General features: G+C 38.2%; 1 protein-coding gene across 3 annotated transcripts; it reads right to left on the bottom strand.

The window, feature by feature from the left end:
• PON2 (paraoxonase 2) lies at window positions 1-25,804 on the bottom strand. Of its 3 annotated transcripts, XM_019927639.3 has the most exons (11): window positions 25,666-25,804; window positions 24,056-24,147; window positions 23,252-23,318; window positions 17,658-17,728; window positions 10,807-10,862; window positions 7,003-7,168; window positions 6,340-6,466; window positions 4,690-4,890; window positions 2,042-2,123; window positions 1,191-1,319; window positions 1-619 (listed from the first exon to the last, which is right to left on the bottom strand). In XM_019927639.3, exons 3-11 carry the CDS (start codon window positions 23,290-23,292, stop codon window positions 461-463), a joined length of 1,032 nt encoding a protein of 343 aa, XP_019783198.1. In that variant the 5' UTR covers window positions 23,293-23,318; window positions 24,056-24,147; window positions 25,666-25,804; the 3' UTR covers window positions 1-460. The 3 variants fall into 3 exon arrangements, with proteins under 3 accessions (XP_019783198.1, XP_019783187.1, XP_033718944.1); XM_019927628.3 differs by lacking the exons at window positions 23,252-23,318; window positions 24,056-24,147 and having other exon boundaries at window positions 25,666-25,800; XM_033863053.1 differs by lacking the exons at window positions 17,658-17,728; window positions 23,252-23,318; window positions 24,056-24,147; window positions 25,666-25,804 and adding an exon at window positions 17,286-17,517.
• Between the last annotated feature and the right edge of the window lie 52 nt (window positions 25,805-25,856).

The following is a 25,856-nucleotide window of genomic DNA, read 5'->3' as shown; positions in this document are numbered from 1 at the left end:
TGGATTTTAGTTAGTCTTTAATATAACTCCAACTCTTTAATAGTAAACAAAGATGTAAGTACAAAACATCAAAACATGTTACCTATCAGTAGTTCTGAGTCACAGTGGTCACACTGGTGGAGCTGAGGTCACTTACATTTTAAGGAAATATAATCTACCCTGTTTCAGTGGAATTCATGCTCTGGCAGTTGGAAAGCAGGCTTATTTTATGCAAAGTGTATTCACTTTACTGAAAGCAGCTCTCTTCTCTCACCTTTACTTGGCAATTTAAAAAACTGTTCACTTTCCTTTTGCGTTAAAAGTGCTATGTGAACTGAAGGGGGGCTTTCATTACTGAAATAAATTTACTATACATGTCATACATTCCTGGGTCAACGTTGCTGGTTAAACTCCCCCAGAATTAGCAATTCATAGAAAATTGTTAAGAGAAGATAGCATGCCTGCATAGCAAAAGGACCATTTAGAGTTGACAATACAGGGCTCTGTGGTATAAAGTGCCTATAAGCAGCTTCCTATCATACACCGAGGCCACAGAACTTCCCTGGAGAACAGACCCGTTGTTGGCATAAACTGTAGTCACTGTAGGCTTCTCAGATAGAATATTCTGGATGCGGAGAACCTATTCAGGAGATACAAACGATTAATATAGAACCACCATCCACCCAGTCACTCAGTCACCAATAATCTTCCACAAAGACCCAATGATTAAGAGGACATGCTGTTGAAAATAGCAGTTACCAATTTTTTAATGTTTAAATTACTTTGTTAAACCTTCAAAGAAAGTACTTTCTTAAACCATCTAGTTATTGCATGCCAACACAGGATTGAGTGTTATTATAGTAATTGAGCATTAATAGAAATACTTCCACACTAATGTGCCTACTTTCTCACTGCTTTAGCATGAACAAAAGTAGTGACATGTGGAGAGCTGACAGTAAGCCAGGTATTTAAAAAATTGCCAGTATACCACACAAGGAGGGCACATGTCTTTATAAAAAGGTCTTTTGACTAGTTTCCACCATAATTTAATACATCAAAAGACTACCTTTCTAAAAGTGTTTGAACAATGTGAAATTCTGCCAATTATTGGCTTAAAGCAATTACGAAACCAACCACCACATAAGTTTATTGTATTATTAGTTTAAAAGGACTTGAATAATTAAGGTTGAAAAACTAAAAAATATAAACACCTCTGATGAGGGAGGATTGTTCGGGTCATAAACGAAGAGCTTCTGGCCATTAGGATGACAGCCTACCAAGATGTCCCCCGAGGAAGGATCAATAGATAAATTATCCACCAGTGTATCCAACTTGAGTACCTTCCAAATGAAAAAATGTCAATATCTAAATGCCATGAGAAATTTGATTAAATAATTTAGGGCTAAACTTTCTTGCCCCTATGCATATGGGGATGTTTCACCCATCTCCTGCTTCCACCCTTTAACACCAATATTGCTTAAAATAAATTTAATACACTGGTTTAGAGTCACTTTTCATTTTTCCTAAAATTAAGAAAGCTGGGGCAGTAATCAATCTCTCTAAAAAATGAATTCCTTTCCCCTTAAAAGATGCACAGTGATCAGTTAGCTCAAGGAATTCATTCAAAGCAAAATAGGAAATTCTTAATCAATCTAAAATATGTGTTTTCAAGCAGGAAGAAAATAATAATGGTGTGGAACCCAATTTCTACCTTCATTTATTATTGAAAGAACTGACAACTTGTATAAATCTTCATTTCAGAATTCATCTATTAGTCTTTTCAATTGTGAAAATTCTTATTGGAATTCATCAGGTGCCGTCAGTACTTCATGGAATGGGCTCTAAATCTGATGCAAATATCCCTCCCAACACACTGCTGCATGTAATCAGTCAGTTCTTGTGATTGTGGGGAAACAAGAGACTTGGCCAGTTACAGAGAGGAAGCAGTGAAAAACCCAGAATAGTAACACTGGCTATTCTGTTCTAAGTGAGGAATTGTTATAGTATAACTATGTAATTTCAAGATTAATGTCTACTTTAGATATAGAAAGAAATATTTTACCTTCAATTGAGTTAAATTCATATTAGGGTGTTTTTCCAAAACGTGAATTTCATGAGCCAATATATCAGCAACATAGATGTACCTTTGCAGGAAGGACATACTGGTTAGAGCCCCAGGCTAATATAAAGCTTCATTAACACAGTATGACGAATAAGTCTTAATAACCTGCCAAGAAGTTAATCAATGATGGGCTCTCAAGGAATGCTTGATAAAGGTCAATTTTTATTTAAAAAGTAAGCTTTCAAAATCAATTCAGTGTTACTACAACAATCATGGAACTGTTAAATTATTTTTCAAAAAGTTTGTAAGGAAAAATAATATGGGACATCATTTAAAATATAAAGTCTGTGATATTTGCCACTGAAAGGACAGTAAAACAAATATTTGGTTTCAAAAAACTTTTACATTCTACAATATAATTTGATATTTCAAGGGATCATTTACATGTAGAAACATATGGTATAAAACAGAACACATTTTATTAGAATATTAATACTTAATAAATATTTATTAACATATCGAGAAATGTAAGAGTTAGAAATAAGTATCTATTCAGAACAGTCTGGCTATATCTAAGGAGGGTGAATTAATGGACTGCTTCACGGTAATTTTTCTCATTGAATTGCCTGTTCCATGGCAACTGTTCTATTGAGCAATTATAGTGTGTAAAGCCATGAACTCAGTATTGTGACAGATATAAACATGAAGAAGACACATTCTTTTCTCCTGAAAAGTTTGTAGTGTGTTGGGGGTGATCAGATGGTTTAGACATATTAAACAAATAATACAGCATGATTGGTACCATAAGACATATTTCAGGTCTAGAAACTGAAGAAATCTCTAACTCCTAAAAAAACAGAAGGGCTTACAAAGGAAGGGGGCCTCTGCAGTGGACATGGAAAGAGAGACTGGATTTGAGGATATGAGGACAAAGCACCTTTTAGGCAAAAGAAAACATGTGAACAAAGGCACAGGGGCAAGAATAAGAGAGGCAGTTTTGCAAAATAATGAGTTCTTGTCTAAAGCATAGTAAGTGTGGAAACAGTAGAAGAGGGAGGTTGGAACTAGCTTATTAAAGAAAGTCCAACCCATTAGCCTGCCTTGATTTGATAAGCAACTGGGGTCCACTGAATTTCTGGAATAACAGAGTGGCATGATAACAAATGGTCAGTTCAACAATTACTAACCATGTGCTTTGTGACTGGCTGTGCTCAGTATGAGGATTCAAAGATGAAGCAGACTGAGTTCCCTCTTTGGGAGATTTTGAAAGGGCAGGGGAATATAAAAGATGAAGTTGGCAACAGTGCGAAAAATGGAAGTGGACTGAAAACAAGTGGGAAGAAAGTGTAATACTCCAGCCAGAGAGGGTGAGAACCTGAACCAAGCAGGTGTCAATGGGAAGGAAGAGGGGGTGAGGGTCAGGGACGGAAGCACAGATAGAACCAGTGTGACCTGCTCAATGGCTGAATAGGAATGGTGAGAGAGATGGAGTTAAAGCTGGATGCCCTATTGTTATTATTTTTAGCTTGAGTGACTGGAAAGTTTGACTGTCATAACTGAAAGATGAGAGTTGAGGAGAAAAACAGATTTGGTGGGAGAGGTTGGATTGGGTCAGTTATAGACAATTTAAATTAAATGATTCTCTATTCATTTTTCTGTAATCAACAAGAAAGAAGAAATTGTCATGAAAATAGACATTTAGTTGTCACAGAATGCCAGATTTATTTCATGTTATATTTGTAGTAGTTTAAATTGTTCAGTGTGCTAAGGTAGTAAAAGGGAAAGTTAATAAAGACTTTAATATCCTTCCTATAGGTTACAGTTGGACATATAAAAATAGTGAGATAATTTGGGGGGCAATTTGGCAGTATCTATTAAAGTTAACATTTAAAAGGAGCACCCTTTAAGTGAGTAGTTCTATTTTGAGGGGTTTGTTCTACAGAAACACTTGCACAAATGTGCAAAGAGGAGGCGCTCATAGCCCCACATTTAGCCAGTGCCCAGTGGGCATCTGAACCTAGGTCTATATGACTCCAAAATCTGAAGATTTAACCACTATGCTGTATGTAATTCTCCCTTGGGGGGTTTTTCCTTAAAAATATTTGGATAAGTTTCAGTGGTAAATGAGAAATAAAAAATGGTTTTTATACAGAAAAAAAACCCCCCTACATATCCATTTATAGAGAATTGGTTAAATTAGTTTACAATCATCCTGAAAATGGAATAATATGCAGCCAATAAAACAATGATATATTTATTTAAAAGGAAAACACCTACCTAATACTTTAATATGTATATATAAATATGAACCCATTTTATAAAAATTTACATTTATAAAATTAAACTCTACAAGGATATATACCAAATTTATATACTGTATATAAATATATATTTATATATTACATGTAAATATATAGTACATATATATATTTTATAAAAAACATTATCTATTTAATAATATATTACATATATGTATTCTATATTGTAGTATTATAGTAATATTTGTAAATATTATATATAGTATATTTATCATAGACCAAAAATATCAAGTAAGCTATTTCTACATTAAAAAAAAAAAAGCAAAGTAAAGAATTTGGCCCAGCACCTTGACTGAGAAGAAATGAAAATACTTCTATAAGAAAGCATACTTTTTATCAGGTGAAATATTGATCCCATTTGCTGAATCAAATCCTTCTGCTACCACTTTAACTTCATCTGGACTGTAGTAAACGACATTTGTCCAGTGTAAGTTCAAATATGTTTCCAAATACTTTAAGAAAGGATCAGAGAAATAGTGGTCATTGGTAGCATAGAAATGTGCTGGTCCAACAGCTATGATATCATTCACACTGGAAGAGAAAAATAACATGTGAGAGAATATAAAAAGCCAGTTGGTCTCAGTATTAAAGATTAAGTCTCCAGAAGGTTTACATAATATGTGCTTTAAATTTTTGGTGAGAGGTTTCCCAGGAAAAACTCAGCTAAAATCACATGGCTATAGTCATATGTAATCTACTATAATATCATTTGCTGGAGAACAATTTTTTATGGTACCAGGTAATTTGAAGACAGGTCATTTAGCAATTATGGCAGGTTATTATAAAAGGAAAAAGAACTTGGTGCCAACAGAGTGTGTTTTTTGACAGCAAGAAATGTAGGGTTTAACAACAATACGAAAAGACAGAGCTGTCCAAGGGAGAGAGCTCGGTGGAGCCTCATTGGCTGGTGAGCTGATTGGGCTGTCAATAACATTTATGTAGCTTCCATATTCTCAGTTGCTGGATTTTCCTGAGTTCCTTTGCTTAGTTATTAGTCAAACTAAGGTTGACTGTTCAATTTCTACCTGACTCACAAAGGCGACCTGCCAAGAACGAACAGGCGCTCAATAAACACTTGCGGAGAGATGAATGATGAAATTGCCATAGTGAAATGCTTCAGGTGAGAGATTTATATGCGAAAAACAATTACATTTTTAAAACCAATTAGGTAAGGGTGTTATTAAATTTAAATTCCAATTACCCTATGCAAAAATGTCTGAAAGAGCGGCTTTCTCCTTTGTTAAAGGAAAAACGGAGCTACAGGGAAGGTGGGTCCCCTCTCTGAAACAGCGCCCTAACGCAAAGGCTGCCTGGATGGTACTCATGCTCCTGTTTATTATGAATTGAATTTTTGGGAGAATGGTTGGCAGTTACACACTTAAGTCCTAGATAGGGAAGTAACAGAAATTAAAAATATTAATCAAGTTCAAACTTAAAAGATGCAGCTGAGCCGGGGAGGGGCACATAATTCTTTTTTAGTCACATTATCAACCAGCTCTATGTTCTTGAAATAGCAGTGACCCACTTCCAATTCTGCAGGACCATTGGCCCACAGCTACCTTGTGAAAACAGTTCTTGTTAGTCCCATACTAAGCATACAAACGCCATATAAAGCAGACTACGCTTCCTTGGCAGGACAGGTGTTATTACTATTCGGATGATGAGTCATCTGAAATGGGAGGTGACAGAAGGAAAATGGTGAGGTTTGTCTTCTACTCTCAAGATGTCCCTGAAGAGCAAATCCTCGGTAGTCCAGCATTTCCTTATTTCTCAAGGGAGCCCACACAGAACACTGATATAGACTTTCCCTGCTCTGCAAGGAAACTATGTATACACACATACACATATAAATACATGTATTTGTTTATGTGTATATATATATGTGTGTATTTCAGCTCTTACAAAAGGTGAAAGGACCATCATAGGGAATATTTGAAAATGCTACAGATAAATCAGAGAATGAACAAAAGGACTAATTACCTTGGAAGAAGCTCATGTTTGATTGTTTTTAGATGCAAAAGAGAATTCTCTTCCTCCTCAAATTTAAAAATTTCTACTGTATTTTTGAATTCTGGGTGGTTTACAACAAAGAGATAAACTGTGTTATCTAAAGAATTGAAAGAACAGAGTTAATTTACAAGACATAACCATAGGACCTCTGGGCAGACACTGACATTTAAATACCACGAGCAAGGAAAGGTTGAATGTATAAGCTGTTAGACGACCTAACAGATCATTCTTCTTCCCCGTCTTTCCCATCACTGTCTGTCTGGTGTTATTTCTGATCATTGGTCCCCTGACCTTTAAGAAAGAGTGTTTCCCACTCCATATACAGAATTCATGAATAATCTGTTAATAGTTTAATTCACAAATATAGCTCTTTTTCAATGTAATGATAATAGATATTTGAAAAGGTTATGAAATCTAAACATTCTTTCAGGTGTTAACCATTAGAAATTTCTAAATGTAGTATAACTTACTGCCAGCTGAAGAGGCAAATAATGGACTTATTTGTATGAAGAATACAGAAGTAATTCATGAGTTAATTGTTCTCTTACTACAGATATGATCCAAATCGATTTTCCAGAGTCACTTGCAAACCATTGTAAGTTTTTTTAATGTTGGTAGCTCATCAGCTCTTACCATCGTCTATGAAAGTGCTGATACCATGTGGATTAAATGAAGCCAAATTAAATCCACGGCTGATTCTTAATTCCAGTGCCCTTGGGTTTTCTTCTTTTAGATCCATCATTAGTATTCCTCCAGGCTTATCTGGTGCAAAACTGTGGAGGCCTGGACATTTTAGACCCTTTTTAAAACAGAGGAAAAAGTTAAATATAAAGGGTTAAGTATTTTTATAGACTAAAGTGGCAACTATAAATAAATGATAGAGACTTTGGCTAAAGGTGGTGGCATAAACCTGCAAACACAAAGAGAGCAGAGAGGAAACAATATAAAAAAATAATAATTGGAAGCTGGGAGGCTGAAAGCTTAACAATAACTGATATTTCTGAGTTGAGGCAGAAGACTAAGGGTTTAGTCTCTTCAGAGGGTAACCAGAAGGTTGGTGGACTGGGAGATAACAGAGTTGAGGGCGGGGATAAGCCACTATCTGACACACATTCATTCTCTCCCCATTGTAACATGAGGTGGGACTTTGTCTCATTTGTTCACTGCTAGACCCCAAGACCTGGATCAGTGCTTGGCGTGTAGTCAGTCTGTCCTTTTCCTACTGTTTCCAAGTGTTGCTTTTATCATGTACTAGATCCCTATTTACATTTTGGTCTGTTTGGACTCATGTCTAAATCCTGTGATAATATGCCACTTTTTAATTACTATAGCTTTATTTATAAGATACAATATGTATATATATATGGCAAGTCCTCACATCCCACACATTGCTTTACCTTTCCAAAATAGTCTTAAATATTTCTGCTCATTTATTTTTCTGTATAAATTTCGGAAATTAAGTTGCTGTTCAAATGGAACCTTATTAATTACTGGTAGTAGTAGTAGTAGTACATTTTCTGTTTGTTTTTTCCTAGTGCATGGGAAAGCCATTGAGTTTTATATGTTCATTTTGAATACAACCCTATCACTCAACTCTCCTATTAGGTCTAAGAGTATGTTAGGTGAATCTCTTAGACTGTTCAAAAAACAGGTAATCACACTATCTGAAAATAACGTCAGTTTTGTCTTTTTTTCTACCTCAAATTTCTTTTTCTTGTTTTCTTGGGTTATTAAGAACTCTAGTAGATTACTGATGGTTACAGTATTTTAGGGCATTTTCTTCCTTTTCTAAACATTAATGAGAAGGCAGTTAATGTTGCACCACTAAGAATGGTATTTGCTGTAGGTTTCTGGAAGGTTTCCTTCTACTTCTAGTTTTTTTGGAGCTTTTAATCAGGAATGAGAGTTGAATTTCATTTAATGCTTTTTCAGCCCTCACTAAAATAATCGAGGTCTTTTCTCTTTTAAATCTTTCAAGTCATACTTTATGCAAATTTAAAAGAGTACCCAAAAAATCTCACTTTATGCACAAATTGTATTTAATAGAAATTTTCTCCAATTAAAAAATATCTATCAAAATTACACAACTTCAAGGCCCAACAAGTAGAATAAACTGCAATTATGCTATTGCTACATGGCAGTGCCAATTCAGTGGTTAATAATCTCTATTCTTTATTAATGTCCCATAAATGATAGGGTTTCAATGCTCAGGAAGCTCTACCAGGGATGTAATAACTCTCCAGAGTTATTGTAATACTCCCTATCATTTTAATCTGTTTTTTCTCTTTTTCAAATTTTATTTTATTTCCACCTGTGGTAAAATATACATAACAGAGAATTTACCATTTTCACTATTTTTAAGTGTACAGTTCACTAGTGTTAAGTACATTCACACTGTCATTTAAATCTTTTTTCTATTCTATGTCATCTAATTCCTCATTAAGTGTGATGTTAGTTTTGAGATGCCCCTCAAGCCTGTAACTGTGGAATAGGATGGGCTAATTGGCTACAATGCTTGGAAGAATAAACAAATGCTATGATGTAGGAGGTATTCATTTAGAAAGGAGTGCATTCTGGGGAATATTAGAGACAATGCTGAGTAAATTAAAAAAAATCAGTAAAATGAGATTGTTTCTAAATTTGAAAAAAAGAAAAGAAAAGAAAAGTCATATAACCAAGGAAGGATAAGAGAAAAACAAGCAGAAGAAATTCTGTTGACTTGGCTACAAGATCACTGTGACTATATTAAGCCTCTCAGCTAAAATGGCTATAGATGTCTTGTGCTTGGAGACCTCACCCCTCCTAATTCAGATTTATTCCTGTGGGGAGAAAATCTTGAAATAGGTGACTTCTGGATTACGCAAATCTCTGAAAACAGCTTCTCTGCAAAACAAAAAAGCAACTGCCTTCTACTCTACTCTGGATATTTGCATTTTAGTTATGAATAATGTTGACTAGGAGTCTCAGTGCTTTTTCCTAAGAATATAAGATATGTGTGCAAGCATGTGCTTCTACACAAACCCAGAGTCCTCCTAGAAATGTCATTTTACTCATTGTGTGTAGGTAATTAACTAAAACTTTTTTTTTTTTTTTGCGTTACGCGGGCCTCTCACTGTTCTGGCCTCTCCCGCTGCGGAGCACAGGCTCCGGACGCGCAGGCTCAGCGGCCATGGCTAACGGGTCCAGCCGCTCCGCGGCATGTGGGATCCTCCCGGACCGGGGCACGAACCTGTGTCCCCTGCATCGGCAGGCGGACTCTCAACCACTGTGCCACCAGGGAAGCCCCTTAACTAAAACTTTTAAAGCCATAGTTTTAAAATTTAATATTAGGCTGGCCAAAAAGTTCGTTCGGGTTTTCCCGTAAGATGTGATAAAAACTCGAACAAACTTTTTGGCCAATCCATATAAATATCAATGTTTCTGCTAAAGTCTACAGTATTTCTTTTCTCCCTCTGTGGTAAATAACCAGCCACTCACAGCCTTTCATATAAAAACCATCAGGAACCTGAAGAGTGTTCTAACCCTCATTCTCATCTCAGCTGAGTTCTCTCACCTTTCTCATAAGTCTGACAACTATTTTATTAGTGTTGTGACTCTCTTCTGAAGCATCTCCAAGTTTTTCACATCTTTCCTGAGTCTCAGTGCCTGAAAATAATGGCTGCTGAGAGGGAACAGAATAACTATAGGCTGCCTTCAAAGTTGGATACTTCTTTCTCAAGAAAAACTGAATCCATGAAGATGCCAAGGTCCCTCACCTTGGCCCACGCCAGGGAGAAGAGAGAGGTGGTCAGAACTTCCTCCTTGGCCCACATATACAATTTTCTAATTAGAATGCATATTGGTGTAGCCTAGCATCACTCAGGCCAATCAATTTTAAAGTCTTTGTAATGTATGCCTGAAAAGGTTGTTATTTTTCAGCTTATAAAAATTAAGGCAAAAGTGAAGGGTATAAATAAGCTCAGTCAATGACATTCCACTTACGTTAGGCTATTTGGGGAAAAAGAAAGAAAGCAAAAGCACTGGCCTTTGTCTAGGAAAGTTGGTATATTGTTTGAAAATAAATAATAACAGCAAGAATACTAGTTTCAAATTGAATATCTAATGGAAAGGTAGATGCTGTATTTAAAATAGCATAATGTAGTATCAAATATCCACAATAATGCCCCAAATATCCTTTTTAATAACAAACTTTTAGAAGACAGATTGCATTGGAATATTTTAGTGCAAGCCAGTGGGAACATAAAGAGCAATAAATCAATTGGCAAAGACTTTTTCATCCCTACATTCAGAGGAGCTGGAGGAAAATGTCCAAGATCCTGTTTGACCTGTCTTTTTGTTTTTGAAACTGAGGAACTTTAAAAACAAGTTACTGCTCTGAAGGCCTCATCAAACTCCCTTGTACCTCCTCCACTGAGACTGGGGAAGGAAGATACTTACCACGCTAAAGAAAGCCAGACCATTGGGAAGTATGTCAATATCTTCAGAGCCGGCTTCTGTTAAGTTCAAGAAATAGATAAATGTCATGTTCGAATTCTGTGACTTGTTAGGTAGAGCTTTGCTTACTTTATCAGTATCTGCATCTTTCAGAATGGTTCCGATTTTTTCTTCCAAGGAACCACTCTCTTTAATAAACGTCAGTCTAAATCCTTTCCTGCAGTGAACTTCTGACTTTAAATGTTAGAGATTTTATGTCTACTCAAATCAAAGTCAAGTAATCACCACATTTCCAGCTATAATACTGAAAAAGTTGACATCTGTACACTCTTATGATAAACATCCAGATGTCTGTACAAAAGTAATTGACATCAGGGGAATATTACTTTCAGAATGAAGGGCTCATCTTCATTTAACCATGCAAATATTCTTGTCCCTTTCTCGGCTCACTCAATCGGAAGCAAACACAGACTCTCTCATTAACAGAGATAAAACACCTGGGATTATACAGTCCCTCTTTAAAAAACAATGCCTGCTTGTTCTCATAAGCAAAGAAAGCTTTCTGTTTAATCTTTAAATTTAGGCTTTAAATTACAGGAAAAAAACTAGCAAAAGACGATTAATGAAAAATACCATGCACCTAAGCCAGGTGAAACTTCTAACAGTGTCTCTGAAACAGGCTACAATTACTATTGATTGTTTATCGATCGTCTGCAGTACACTCCACACAGCACAGCAAATAATTAGACATAAGACCTTGACAGTGGTCTCACTGTGTAAATTCCACAGACAGATAATAGACCCAAACACAAGAAAAGAGGAATAAAAATGGCTTAGATTAAGCCAAATCATGACACATGCTCTGAGTCCACAAAATCCAACCTTCCACTTTAAGCCCTCTCCAAAGGATTTCTCCACGATTATTTCTAGGTTGTCAGAAACAAACAGCATCTATCCAGCTATATGGACTTTGATTCCTGAGTTTGCATTTGGCTGGCCGCCTCCAGTGTTGCTGGCTCCATCATAGTGGAGAAAAGCAAAAAAAAAAAAAAAAAAAAAAAAAGCCCAAAACTTCTCTTCATAAAGATGACCCATATGCTTGCTTCTCAGAAAGAAGAGAGATAAAAGTTTAAGTATTGTATGCTTGAGTTCTTAACCTGAGGTCTGTGGATCCCTAAGTAACCACACATGGGTTTCAAAGAGTTTGTGAACCCTCTGAAATTCTATGCAATGCAAAGTGTCTTGTGTATGTACAGATAAGAACATTTTCTGTGAACAAGGTTCTTGGCTTTCAGCAGATTCAAAAAAAGGGTCTGTGATACTCCCAAAAGTTAAAAACCTCTAGATTCTAGTGCCATGGTGTTTCTCAACTGATAAAGAGCAAGGACCAAGGAACACTTCACCATGTATACATACACAAACACACGAACACACACACACACCTGCACACAGAATTCTAGTCTAAGTTCTGCTTTCTAGATCCATTGAGTAGGAGCTCAGTTAATTAAAATTTGTTGTTCCTGAAAAATCATTTAAGACAATTTAACTTCAACGTGCGCATGCTTACACACATAGACAAAGAAAAGATGTAGAAAAAAATAACAATTTTTTTCAGGTGGTGGGATTATGAGTGATTTTCATTTTCTTCTTTATACTTTTCTTTGTTTTAAAAATTTCTACAAATAATCATATTCTTTTAATAAGCAAGAAAAGAACAATGTTTTTTAAAAGATATATTCATGTCAACCACATTGCTGCTTCTTTCTGTTTAATCCCGTTGCCTAATTCCAAGGAAAAAAAGTCATATCTGTAGCTTTCTTTAGAATATTTTCCAGATCTACTCCCCGATCTTTATTTCTATAGCCGTTATGACAGTAGGCTTTTATCATCTCATAACACCTAATTTTTTTCTCCTCTAATTCAATAATAGAAATAGTAGTAGTGTGAGTAGTAACAGTAATAACTACTAACATATATTAAGTGTTTACCAAGAACCAGGCTCCTTATAAGTACTTTACATATGTCAATTCGTATAATTTTTGTAACTCTAAGAAGCAATATTATTATCTCTAGTTTCAGACTAGAGAATATGGAGCCGTTGAAAGGTTAAGTAAATTGTTCAAGGTCACAAACTGGGAAGCTGGGATTCAAGTCTTTTGTTCTGACTTAAAAGTGCATAGAAAAAACACAACCTAGCATTTAATGAAATTTCTCTGTTAGAACCATCCCCTGGTTCCTCTCTGAAGACACTTTACTTTGTAAATCCAACTGTGGTCAGTTACATATGTTGGCTTCTCCCCCAAAATGTTTGCTTCCATGCCTTTCACCAAGATCTTCATCAATTCATATCCTGTACTTTTCTTTCAAACACTCTTTCTCTGGAAAGTCTTCTAACTTAGCATATCTGATTTTGATCCCTTCTTAATCCTTTAGCAATTATCTATCTGTGTCAGAGATGGCCAACTGCTCCCCAGTATCCATACTCCCCTTCTTTTTTTTCAGCTACGGGTACACAGCAACATAGCTACAGACATTTTCTACCCCTTCTTGCTGATAGAGGTGGCCAGTCATCTGAGTTCAGGTTAATGGGACATGAGAGTACAAGGTAAACTACTTGCAACTACTGGGTAAAATAAAATAAAAATATCCATGTAAATTTTCTTTCTACCCCTTCCTGCTGGGAAATGGCAACAAAGGAGCTCTAGTCTTGTACCAAGATGGAAGCAGTATGTTGAAGATAGCTGTGTTGCTTCATCAGCCTTTGTTCCAGAATGACCACATGGAGTAGAATCATCTAATCACCCTAGGTCATTTGCTTATCTTTGGACTGTCACATAAAAGAGAACCAATTTCTCTCTTCTCTAAGTTACTTATTGTAACTTTATAACAGCAAATCAGCCGTTGCCATACCCAACAGAGTATCCAAAATGTAATGTAGCCTATTATTTTCCACGTTTTTGGTTCATTAATCAGATGTGTGTATTAATCACTCTGGGAGAAAATACTATTTTGGGAAAAAAATTGCAAAAGTTATTTAACCTCTCTGAGCCTTAGGTCCTTATCTGCTGTAAAAAGAAAAAATATGTCTATATCTCACATAGTGGGTTTTTCTGTTTTCCTTTTCATAGGTAGATTGTAAAGTACTTGACAACAAGGGCTATAAACTTTAATGCTTTTTAAAAAAAAAACTCAAGCAGCAGTTATTATAAAGATCTTGACTGCCAAGTGTATAAAATCATTTATTAACTCAAGAGAAATAATCCATTCAAAATTTTGTTTTAGTCCAGGACTCTGAATGCCAGCATTTTCAAAGACATTTTAAAATGTTTTAAACTTTTAAATAGCTCTTTAATTATAATTTTTATTATTTAGACGTCGATATTATACCAAATGTTAGTTTCTGTCTGTTAGATACATTGGAAAGGAATACAAAAAAATAGAATAAATAGTGAGCTTACTTTCTGACCCCCTGAAGGCAGACATCCTGTATGATATGTGGTAGTGATTATTACTTATTAAAACAGAAAGACATGAGATGATATGATATTTATAAAGCACCTAAGAATTGCAAAGAGTTCATTTCTAGTCATGGTGAATGTAGCCTTATTTTATGTGTGTGTGTGTGTGTGTGTGTGTGTGTGTATGTTTGTCTTGATGGGGACTCGGGGGACAGGGGATGTACCTGTCCCCTTACCTCTTGGAGGGATTAGTTGGCCTCAACTGCATGGCTGCTACTGTTTCCAAAGTGGAAACTAAAAAAGAGAACCCCTCTACTCCTGCTGCCTACCAAGAGACACTGCTTTTGCCTATGGGAAAGTATGCCCTTGTTTTCCTTTGTAGTCAAAGACCACTGAATAAGCAACTGTTGTTAAAAACATATAACCACAAGCTATTATTAACCATTATGCATCGCTGACATAGCATTCAACGAATGTTCATATAGTGTATGCTAACCACAGAGCAAAAGCAAAGAAGGGGGAGAGAAAAAGCACAGTTCTAATGAGATCTAAAAATGTATCCCAAATGTGCTTCTAATCACTCATCGTCTTCGCTCTGTTGCCTTTTGAAGTGCCTCAGAGGCATTAAACACTTCACAAGAGGGGCCATAGGTGACATATTTCCTCATTCTTCCCAATTCCAGACAGCAGCTCACACACATCACAACATAAAGGTCACAAACATAGACAGATGCCTGTTCAGAATACAAATGTTGTTGGACTTGTTTTTCTCTGAGGTGCCCTCCATTCCAGTGAGTTGTAGCAGCAATACACTTGGCAGTTTGTCCAGTAATGTGTCTGGCTGTGCCCTATTGTCTACTCTGAGACTTGAATTCACAGAAGGTAGACTTCACAGGGCCAAGGGCTGTTTAATAATTTGACATTTATTAACTCAGTAGCAAAAGTAACCTCCGAGATCACTGACTCAGCCTCCCAACCTGTACAAGGTCCCTCCCAGAGGCCATCTGGCTTCTGCTTAGTGACCAGTTCCAAGGCGGCTCTTCGTGATTGCGGCCAGAAGGCAGGATGCAGTTGCTGGGTTTTTTTGGGACTCCAGACAACCTTAATTCTACGATGCTCTGCATTATCCAGCACAGACCTTTCCAATCTGGACAATCTGGTATTTGACACTGAGTTTGTATCCTCCTGCTAAGTGTTTGGGCAATAAACAAAGAGGGGAAACCCCAGGAGAAAGAAGTCAAGGAGTCTTGTGAAGGGAGATAGGACTGGGAAAAAGTACAGAAGTAGCAATGGGAAAAGGTGACAAGAGCACAGAGGAAACAGATGTGTACAGGAGGCGCAGTGCGCAGCAAGAAGCTCTGAAGTAGAAAAGGCTTCTCTGAAAACACATAGTTTCCATGAAATGGAAGCCTTCTTTGTGTGATCCAGAAAAGGCTCACTACTTTGTTTTTGATTAAAGAGCATAATGAATCCTGTCTGGAGTGAATGTGGTTATAAACATGGGGTATTGAGTTTATTAGCGTTGCCAATGTGAGAGCAATTTAGCAAAGACCATCAAAACTTTAAACATATGTGCTAACTGAACAATAATCCCGCTATTAAAGGTTTATCCTTCAGATAAACAAACGGAAGAGCTATATGTACAATGAAGTTCACTGACTTGCTTGTAGTTGCAAAAAACTATACCCACTCAAATGTGCATTAAGGAACTGGGTAAATAATCATGGTACGTGCAAATATTAAAAAGAATGAGGTAGATCTACATGTGCTGATGTGGAAATCTGTTCACACTATGTTCAGAATAAAGCAAGTTACAGAATATAATCTTATACTAAGATGCCATTTGTGAAAACCATAGATATAAATGTATATGCATATATTTGTTTGCATTTGCACTGGAAATAACCAGAAAGGATAAAACAGAAACTCTATCTCTGAGGTTATTTTTGTGGGAGGTAGAGATTTTTATTTATTTATTTATTTATATTTTATTGAAGTATAGTTGACAATGTTGTGTTAGTTTCAGGTGTACAGCATAGTGATTCAGTTATATATGTGTTCTTTTCCAGATTCTTTTCCATTATAAGTTATTACAAAATATTGACTATAGTTCCCTGTGCTATACAGTAGGAACTTGTTGTTTATTTTTTAAAAGTTTATTTTAACTAATTAATTTATTTTGGGCTGTATTGGGTCTTCATTGCTGCGCACGGGCTTTCTCTAGATGTGGCGAGTTGGGGCTACTCTTCATTGTGGTGTGCAGGCTTCTCATTGTCATGGCTTCTCTTATTGCAGAGCACAGGCTCTAGATGTGCGGGCTTCAGTAGTTGTGGCTTGCAGGCTCAACTGTTGTGACGCATGGGCTTAGTTGTTCCGCGGCACGTGGGATCTTCCTGGACCAGGGCTCTAACCCGTGTACCCTGCATTGGCAGGCGTATTCTTAACCACTGCGCCACCAGGGAAGCCCCTATCTATTTTATATATAGTAGTGTGTATATGTTAATCCCAAACTCCTAATTTATCCCTCCCTCCCTTTCCCCTTTGGTAACCATAAGTTTGTTTTCTATATCTGTGAGTCTATTTCTGTTTTGTACATAAGTTCACTTGTATAATTTTTTTAGATTCCACATATAAGTGATATCATATGATATTTATCTTTCTCTGTCTGGCTTACTTCACTTAGTATGATAATCTCTAGGTCCATCCATGTTGCTGTAAATGGCATTATTTCATTCTTTTTCATGGGTGGAGATTATGTTGGGAGATTTTTGTGTGTGTGTGTGGTACGCGGGCCTCTCACTGTTATAGCCTCTCCCGTTGCGGAGCACAGGCTCCGGACGTGCAGGCTCAGCGGCCATGGCTCACGGGCCCAGCCGCTCCACGGTATGTGGGATCTTCCCGGACTGGGGCACGAACCTGTGTCCCCTGCATCGGCAGGCGGACTCTCAACCACTGCGCCACCAGGGAAGCCCTGTTGGGAGATTTTTATTTTCTGTTTTATAACTTCTCTTCCTTCTGACTTACCTTCACCAGCTGACTCCTGGGCTAATGGTACACAGAATTCAGTGGCCACACATAATCCAGACCTGACAAAAATACAGACTTGACAAAATACAGAACACAGATGACAAAACGAGTTCAGCAAAGTCACTAAGCAGGCAAGAAGTCTAAAACATAGGATTGTACAAATAATTAATAAGTCACAGTGAGAGTAAGAGAGAAGAAGAAATACAGGGTGCATGAGATCAAAAGAGATTGACCGAAAAGGTTTTTGCTGATTTAATGTGACTTTTCCTCTGATAAACAGTAATTATGTGCCAAAATACTGTTAATGAGTTTTCTAGTGTTGTGGGCCAAGGAATGTAAGCTGTGTAACAAGCATTTTCTCAGACTTACCGATTCCTTTAATCAGGTGGCAGTTTGGAAGGTCTACAGATTCTACTTCTCGGGAGGCTTTAAGTCGATTCCTGTTAAAAAAAAAAATCTATCTGTTTATATATTCCCTGCTTTGTAGCAGAAACGGTTTAAAGAGGCTTAGAGCAATACATAAAACACAGCATAAATCTAAAGCAGATAAAAGAGAAGACAGAAAACAAGGGTAGGAACATAAAATAGCACCAGAAATGAAGTTAAAATAAAAATGCAAATCACAAAGTTCTATATGTGAACATGGGTCGTAAAAGGAAGCCAATAATTCAACAAATACAACTTGGAATGCAAGTTCCTATGCAAATGTAAACACGGCACCAGGTCCCATTTCTCACAGCTCTTGTGTTGTGGGAAGAGCTTCAGATGTAGAACCAGAAGCCCTGTCTTCCTTCTGAGGACCCAGAGGGGCTATAAAATGCCCAGACCCTCTGCAAAATGACACAGTGACTGAAAGCAGGTCGAGAGAAAGTGGCATTGTTCAGAGCCTGGCTCACAGAAGACACCTCATAAATAGTTATTAAGAAACAAGTGGAGAAAGTCCCATCCCCATGACTGTTTATTGGGGTGAGAAGGTTGGAGAGCACCAACTACTGTAGCCAAACTACTTGCTGTTGTAATTTCATAAAAACGGAAGTGAAGGAATAATGAGAAAATGTTGAATTCTAATAAAGCATCTTCCCTCTTCCTTCCCACCCTGGAGTACAGGGCCACCAAGCAGGGTGGGCAAACACATCTGGGCTCTATTGTTTGAAGGCTTTCCCTCCTCTCACTGGCTCACCTTCTCTTTCTGTTCTCCACATCCACAAAGAATGACAAGCGTGCCTGCAGAGTAGCTTACATGTTTCAAAGTGGTTCACAGGTACCACACGTTTAAGAGACATGACAATTTGCCAGCTGTCTCTCTTCTATTCATGCCAGCTTCGGACTTCTAGACACCGAATATGGGGAAGGCTACTGGTTTCTTGGCGAGATGGAAGAAGCCGAGGCCTGGACAACCCAGAATTACCAACAGGTGGTGGCAACTATATATTTTGGCAATTCATATATATCTATATATCCATATACATATGAAAGTTTCCAATTAAACTGTTAATCAGTATGTATTTGGAATCATATAACTCAAATACTGTTAAACTTCTTGAAACAACATAGCAATAAAGCAATAAAATAAAAATAAATGAATAAAATAAAGATATAGGGCTTCCCTGGTGGCGCAGTGGTTGAGAGTCCACCTGCCGATGCAGGGAACACGGGTTCGTGCCCCGGTCCGGGAAGATCCCACATGCCGTGGAGCGGCTGGGCCCGTGAGCCATGGCCGCTGAGCCTGCGCGTCCGGAGCCTGTGCTCCGCAACGGGAGAGGCCACAACAGTCAGAGGCCCGCGTACCGCAAAAAAAAAAAAAAAAAAAAAAGATATAAAATATATTAATGTAATAGAAAAAATAAAGCAAATAACATATAAAAATTTAAATAAAGCAGTAAAAAAAAATACAAAAAAATCTCAAGTCTACGAGTCCCAGCAGTGATTTAAAGGCGAGAACAAGTACACTTAGCCTAACATAAGTTGTAGCAGTAACACTAGTGAGGAGGATGCTGCTGATAATCATGGGTGGTAAAAGGAAATAAATACTAAGAAGGGAGAACATGTATTGAGCCTACCACTGTTCTATGTGATTTACCTGAATGAATTCATTTAATTCTTAAAACAATCCGAAGAAGTAGGTACCATTATCCCTATTTTAGAGATGAGAAAAATGACTTCCCTGAAGTTCAGCACCCAGCCAGGAAGTTCCACCCAGAGGCTCTAATCTGCTGTTGTATTTTTCTCAGAAAGGGGAGAAGAGACCACGTTTCTGTCATAGCAGCAAGACTGCATGACCTTTGGCAGGTCAATTAATCTCTGCAGGCCTTAGTCTTCTTTATGTATAAAAATAAGGATGAGACTAAATGACCTCCAAGGTTTATTGACATTGTGTGATTCCAGAAACAGATGTAAATTTAAGCCAGTAGGTCACAGCTGAAGTTTCATCAAGTTTCTGTATCATGTGCTGGTTTGGGTGTCGATTTTATACAACTTACTTTTATGCCCATTTGACTAAACAAAGATGGGGTAATGTTGATTACCATCTAACTTTCTCAAAAAATTCTATGGATAAAATAAAATTCATATGTGTTTGGACACTTTGGTGTGGGGTATTTTTCAGAGTCAACTTAGGTTTGCATCAATGACTGATGATTACACTTTGTTAACAGGGCGATCTTCATCAGCTAGTTCAGTTGTACAATATCATCTCTAGATATGCAGACTGCCTGCTATTAAAACTGAAGAGTAACCCAAGGACTGTTACTAGTTAATCAAGTCATTTTTTCTTGTGTTTCCTTTATGATTAAAGAGAGAGGATTTTGCTTCCATCCTTTGTGGCCCATCAAGACTTTCACAGACTTTCAGTAGAAAACTGCTAGGCTTTTTGCCTGGCAGAACTATCAGTTCCCTACTCATTAGTGGACTTCTGTACTCCAGAGTGGCAGACCCTATTAGCTAACAAACCTAAAGCCATTCACACCCCTTTCTTCCTTGCTCTTTCTCACTGCAGAAGCAGGCAAGCCAAATATTTGCTTCCAGCCCCCTTTGTACTTTAGGGGTAATCATATGACCCAGCCTTTTGGGAAAGATAAATTTATTACTGGTAGAAAAGGCAGACATAGGAAGAGAGCTAACTGGCAACACTCCTCCATTCTTCATGATTTGACCATATATGTGGTACTTGGGACTACAGCAGTCATTCAGCATCCTTAACACAAGTATGAGGACACAAAGCCAACAGTGGAGGATCAAAGAACAAAAACATCAGAACCTAATTTCTTGATGTGATCACTGACTCAATGGACAAGCTCTAGGATGAATGACTCACAGAGTTTGTATCAAGTGAGAAAAGCAAGCTTCAATACGTATAAGCTACCATTAATTTGATGTATGCTACTTGCAGCTAAAAGCACTCCTAAATGAGAACAGATTTAAGAAGTTTGGAGAATATACAAATGAAAGCTATACAAACTCTTTGGACTAGCAGATCAATAAGCCTACATATATTAATGCCAAAAACAGATAAATAAATAAGAGATACAAACACAAATAAGTCATATTTTTGCAGCAGCCTATTTGCTCCCTAACACTTTATGTCCACAGCATGCTTATGAACGTACTAGATCAGAGATGGTGTGGCAGTTGCCACTCTGTTGTCATGCAGACATTGCTAATCAATTACAGCACTCCTTCTCTTTAACTCAGCTCCAGCTTAGACACAATGTTCCAGGCCACCACTACTAGTCTATTAAAATGGACACTCTAGATGAAAGCTATTTGCTTTCTTTGTTCTAGGTTCCTTTTGTTTTTCTCACTTTCCTTTTCCTTTTCATTAGAACTTGGTTATTTTCCTTTTAGTTACGAGTATATGATAGGTATAATAGAGGAAAGAATGCATACTGCCTTCCTTCAACTGAGCCAGTAATCATTCCTCCAATGACCCCCATCAGAAACAGGTACATCATGATTCTTAATCTGGGGTCCAGTGACCCTCAAAGAGTCCATGGGTAAAATTCAGGGGTTTCTGAATTCTGATGGGGGGGAAAAACACATCTTTAGTTAAACCTCTGACTGAAACTGAGTATTTCTTTTGATGATGAGTGTAGGCAACAAACCACTGAGCTTTCTACTAGCAGTACCTGTGACTCTGTCACTAACAGAAATTACATTGTTTCATCACATTTTAGTTGTTGTAGAGATCTCAAAATACCATTTATACTCATCTCTGCTTCACAGTATCTACTGTTAGGTATTCAACTACTTCCAGATCTACTTAAGGCTTTAATAAAGAAGGCCATGTTATTACATTAGTACATTAGATCTTTTAAATAGTTTGGCAATAGAATTTAAGTATTTAAATTAGTATTAACTTAGATAGTATTTCAGTTTGGTTTGTAATCCTATGTATTTTATTTTATGCATTTAGAAACATGATGCTTGCTGAGAAGGAGTCAAGGCTTCACCAGACTACCAAAGGGATCTATGGCACAAAAAAGTCTAAGAACCCCTGCTCCAACGTCATTGTCATCATAGGTAACTTTATTGAGCACTTACTACATGTCTGACATTGTTCTAGCACTTTACAAGAATGAACTCATTTATTTTTTACAGCTCCTATATGGAGCATATAGTACTATTATACCCATCCTACAGATTAGGACACTGAGGCACAGAAAGGTGAAATAAAAGCCAAGGTCTCATGTAAATAGTGGAGAATTCAGGCGACCTGGCTACAAAGCATGAACCCTTAACCAACAGTCATTACCATGAAATGAATCTCTATTTCCTTCACTCAGGAAAAGGCATTACCCATCCAAAGTGGAATGGGTCACGGGCGGTTACTGATTATCTTGCCTCATCGTGTGGTAGCAGTAAGGATGCACCAGTCTGGTGTGCCAATATACTTTGAGCAAACTGGGAACACAGTGTTACTACCAGGTCTGTTCCATATCTCACTGCCTTTGAACCTACAAACCACCAATGGGGCTTTATCTTTTACGTACAGACTTAAATTCAGACAAACTGGGGCTTTATTTTTCACAAACAGACTTGTAAAACCCCTTGAAATTCACCCCTTGGTCCCCTGTAACGCTCTTACTTAATTAAGAATGTGTGCTTAGGCTTGTAAAGCTGGGGAAAGTTTGCTCCAATGGCAGAGAAGAGAGGAGGCCATGGTGGAGCTGGGACAAACTGTACTTGGAATCAGAAGACCTGGCTTAGAGCACAGGTTTGGCACTAACTTCTGAACTAACTAGGCAGCCTCTCCAAGCCTCAGTTAATATTCTGTATAATATAGGAAGGAAGACATATATGAAAACTGGAAGAAGGCAGGAAGGTAAAAGGGCTTTCTTTCCAAATGTCAGTAAATGTAAGTTTTAGTTTAATATAATGAACTGCTGACACTTTCAACACAAAGACCAGCGCACAGTAGTCATACAATAAATAAGGAGGATGGTGGCTGGAAACAAGTCTGCCCCTTCAGAAGTGTTCAAAAGCTGACTGGATAGCTAGCTTCTTGGTGGAGCTGTCATAAAAGGTGTCAAGCAACAAGCAAAAAGTTCAGACGCTTGTATTTGGAGTTCCTGCTCAGGCATAGGTCTCTGATATACTCAAGTCTCATGATTCATTCAAGGGTGTGTGCTTTGCAACAGGGAGCACTGGCCTGGGGACATGTTTGTATTTCTACTTTTTCCTTTACTGCTCCATGAGGGAGGAGTGGAAAAGTTGGGTATGACATGCCATCCTCCCCTGGGAACCTTAGCCAGTTATAGTTCAGAAGGAAGGAGACAACCTTGATTCCATTTATCCATGCAGGACATACTTATACTAAAAATCATTCACTGTTTACCTGAAATCCAAGTTGAAATTTAAGTGGGCACCCTGGGGGAGAGAAATAACCTGAGTGCCAAAGTGCCATCTCTAAAAATAGAATAATGAAATAGAAGGCAGCAGATGAGAGAAAAAAACAAACCAAAAACCTGTTTTTGAAGAGCCTTTCTTTATGTGGAGGTGGGAACATGCTGCTTTTCAGAATACTCTAAGGGTCTGAAAGGAGAAATGTTATGCATTTAAGCACTCCACCGAACTTTGTAAGTAGCAGGCACTTGATGCTCTGCGCTCATAGGGTTGCCAGATAAAATGCAAGATGCCCAGTTAAATTTGAATTTCAGATAAATAACGAATAGTATTTTAGTCTAATTACATCCCAAATATTGCATGGGATAGGCATATACTAAAAAATGATTTGTTGTTTATCTGACATACAAATTTAACTGGGTGTCCTACATTTTTATTTGCTAGATCTAGCCACCCATCATTCACCCCAACATTCTCACATCAGCCACTATAAGGCCTCAACTGTCCAATGAGGTTACAACCCTATGAAGTCACTGCTCAATAAAGTTTATTATAGTCAAGTCTTTATAAAGAAAAGATACATTCAAATTTAAATCATCTAGCAGGTGCGTTCTATGTAAATTAAATAAGCTTTATTTACTTTTTCTTAGGTTTGCATCTACATTTCTCATTTAAAGGGATTTAAATTTAAAACCTTAAGGTTAGTAAGAAGAAAAAGTTGACTAATTGAGAAAACTTCAACTTATGGAAACACTGGTAGTTTGAAGTTTAGGGATAATTTAATGAGCTTGAGAACTTTAGTGGTCCTGCCTTTGAAACCAAGAGCTGGACAGATCATACAAAATCACCCAACTCAATAACGTTCTGCAGAGCAGGATGGTCATTTATACAATGTGAAAATTAAGCTCAACATGTCCATTTCTTACCAGTAAATGTTCCTCCTCCAACTCTGATGCTTCCTGTTGCATAGACACTGTTCCTCCTCCTGGCATCCCTTTATGAGCAGATGAAGCTGCAGCTAAGACAGCAGAGCTGGAAACTGTAGTATCACCTTGGCCTTACCCCTCATCCCTGGGGTTCCAGAGTTTGGGCCAAACTACTGCAAGACTTTAACTAGTTTCCCCAGGTCTATTTGCTCTCTATTCTGGTACTTGTCAACTCTAACTGCATGTTAGAATTATCAGGAGAATTTTTTAAAATAAAAAATACTCATGCCTGGGCCCCACCCAGAGCAACAGAATTGGAACTGCTGGGGGTGCAGCCCAGACAGCAGGTCTCCAGTAGATCCCTAAGGCTCAGCCAGGACTGAGAACCACTGCTCTACTCCAATCCAGCCTCCCAGGTCATCTCTACACAGCCCAACTGGTTATGCTTTAGATGGTTTAAACAGGTTCCTGTTTAAAAAAATAAAACACATACAACAAACATTGCTAGTTCCCCTTGGCCTATCTATGCAGGCCCCAATTTTTCAACGTAGGTTTAACCATCTCAAAACCCTACTCCTACTGTTCTCATCCCTTAACTTTATGCTCCGCTCAAATCTAAACTTCCCCCGCCATTCCCTTTCTTCACGCGGCACTCTCCATCTGGGACTGCCTCCTTCATCCCCACTTGTGTTTCACCCATCCCTCAAGGCTAGTGTCAGATGTCTCTTCCTCCTGAACTCCACCTTCAGGCGTTGTAACTTCTCCTCCTTAAGCCAACAGGGGTTGGTTTGTACCTGTCCTGAACATCCTAATTTATCTATTTGATTTATTTCTCTCTTTCCCTTTAATAGGGTAAACTCTTTAAAGGTAAGGACGGTGCCTTACTCTATTACAGGAGGCTAAGAGTGCACAGCGTACAGAGAGGGTGCTCAACATTCTGGAATTCTTTCACATGAGGCTTAACATAATTTGAGTTGATAATTTAGAGACTATGACGTCTGATCACCCACGTTTTTTCCTTATAACTAAAACATGGGATAGACTAGGCGTGTCCTGTTTGGCATTCTGGCTTCTGTGTTCCCAGACGAAGAGATAAATAAGGAAGTGATGTAAGAACAATAGCTGAATATCTCAAGTATCTTTGATCAACCGTGCCAAGATTAGAGAGCAGAGGAAGAGTTTCTCAAACTCTGCAGGGAAGAGACGGAAAACAACTTTATTAAAGACGGAGGCTGGTTCGGGCAACAAAGAGAAGCAGCACCAATGACCTGAAATAAATCTTTATAATTAAAGTTTCAGTGAATGAGTAATAGTTTTGTTTTCAAGTTAAAGCACTAGGTTCGCCCCTGGGTAAATCGCAAAGTACTCGCTTGTCAACTTAGGTAAGAAAGACCTGGGTGCGCAGCAAAAGCTTACAAACTCGCTATGAAGTCTCGCGATTCAGCCCAAACTGCCGGGTTTTGGTGGCGGCTGGGGGTTGGGGTGGAGGAGCTCCGCCGGCCGAGGAGCAGAGCGATGCAGAGGTCCTACGTGGCCGCTGGCTCCGGGGTCCCCGCTCGCGCGCAGCCCCTGCCACCCTGAGCCTGGGGACCCGAGAGGCCCCCACCTACCTGAGCGCCAGGAGCCTCTCGCCCAGGAGCGCCAGCGCTATCCCCAGCAAGCTCAGAGACAGCAACCGTCCCATGGCGCGGAAGCCGCGCCGCCTAGCTCGGTCGGGCCCGGGAGCACTGTGGGCGGTGCCCGCGGTCCGGCTCTTGCGCGCGGGCCGCGCTCCGCCCCGAGGTCGGCGAGCCCGGTTCCT

The sequence above is a fragment of the Tursiops truncatus genome, chromosome 9 (genome assembly GCF_011762595.2).
Source record: "Tursiops truncatus isolate mTurTru1 chromosome 9, mTurTru1.mat.Y, whole genome shotgun sequence".
Lineage (NCBI taxonomy): Eukaryota > Metazoa > Chordata > Mammalia > Artiodactyla > Delphinidae > Tursiops > Tursiops truncatus.
This window is presented reverse-complemented; position numbering and strand designations above follow the sequence as displayed.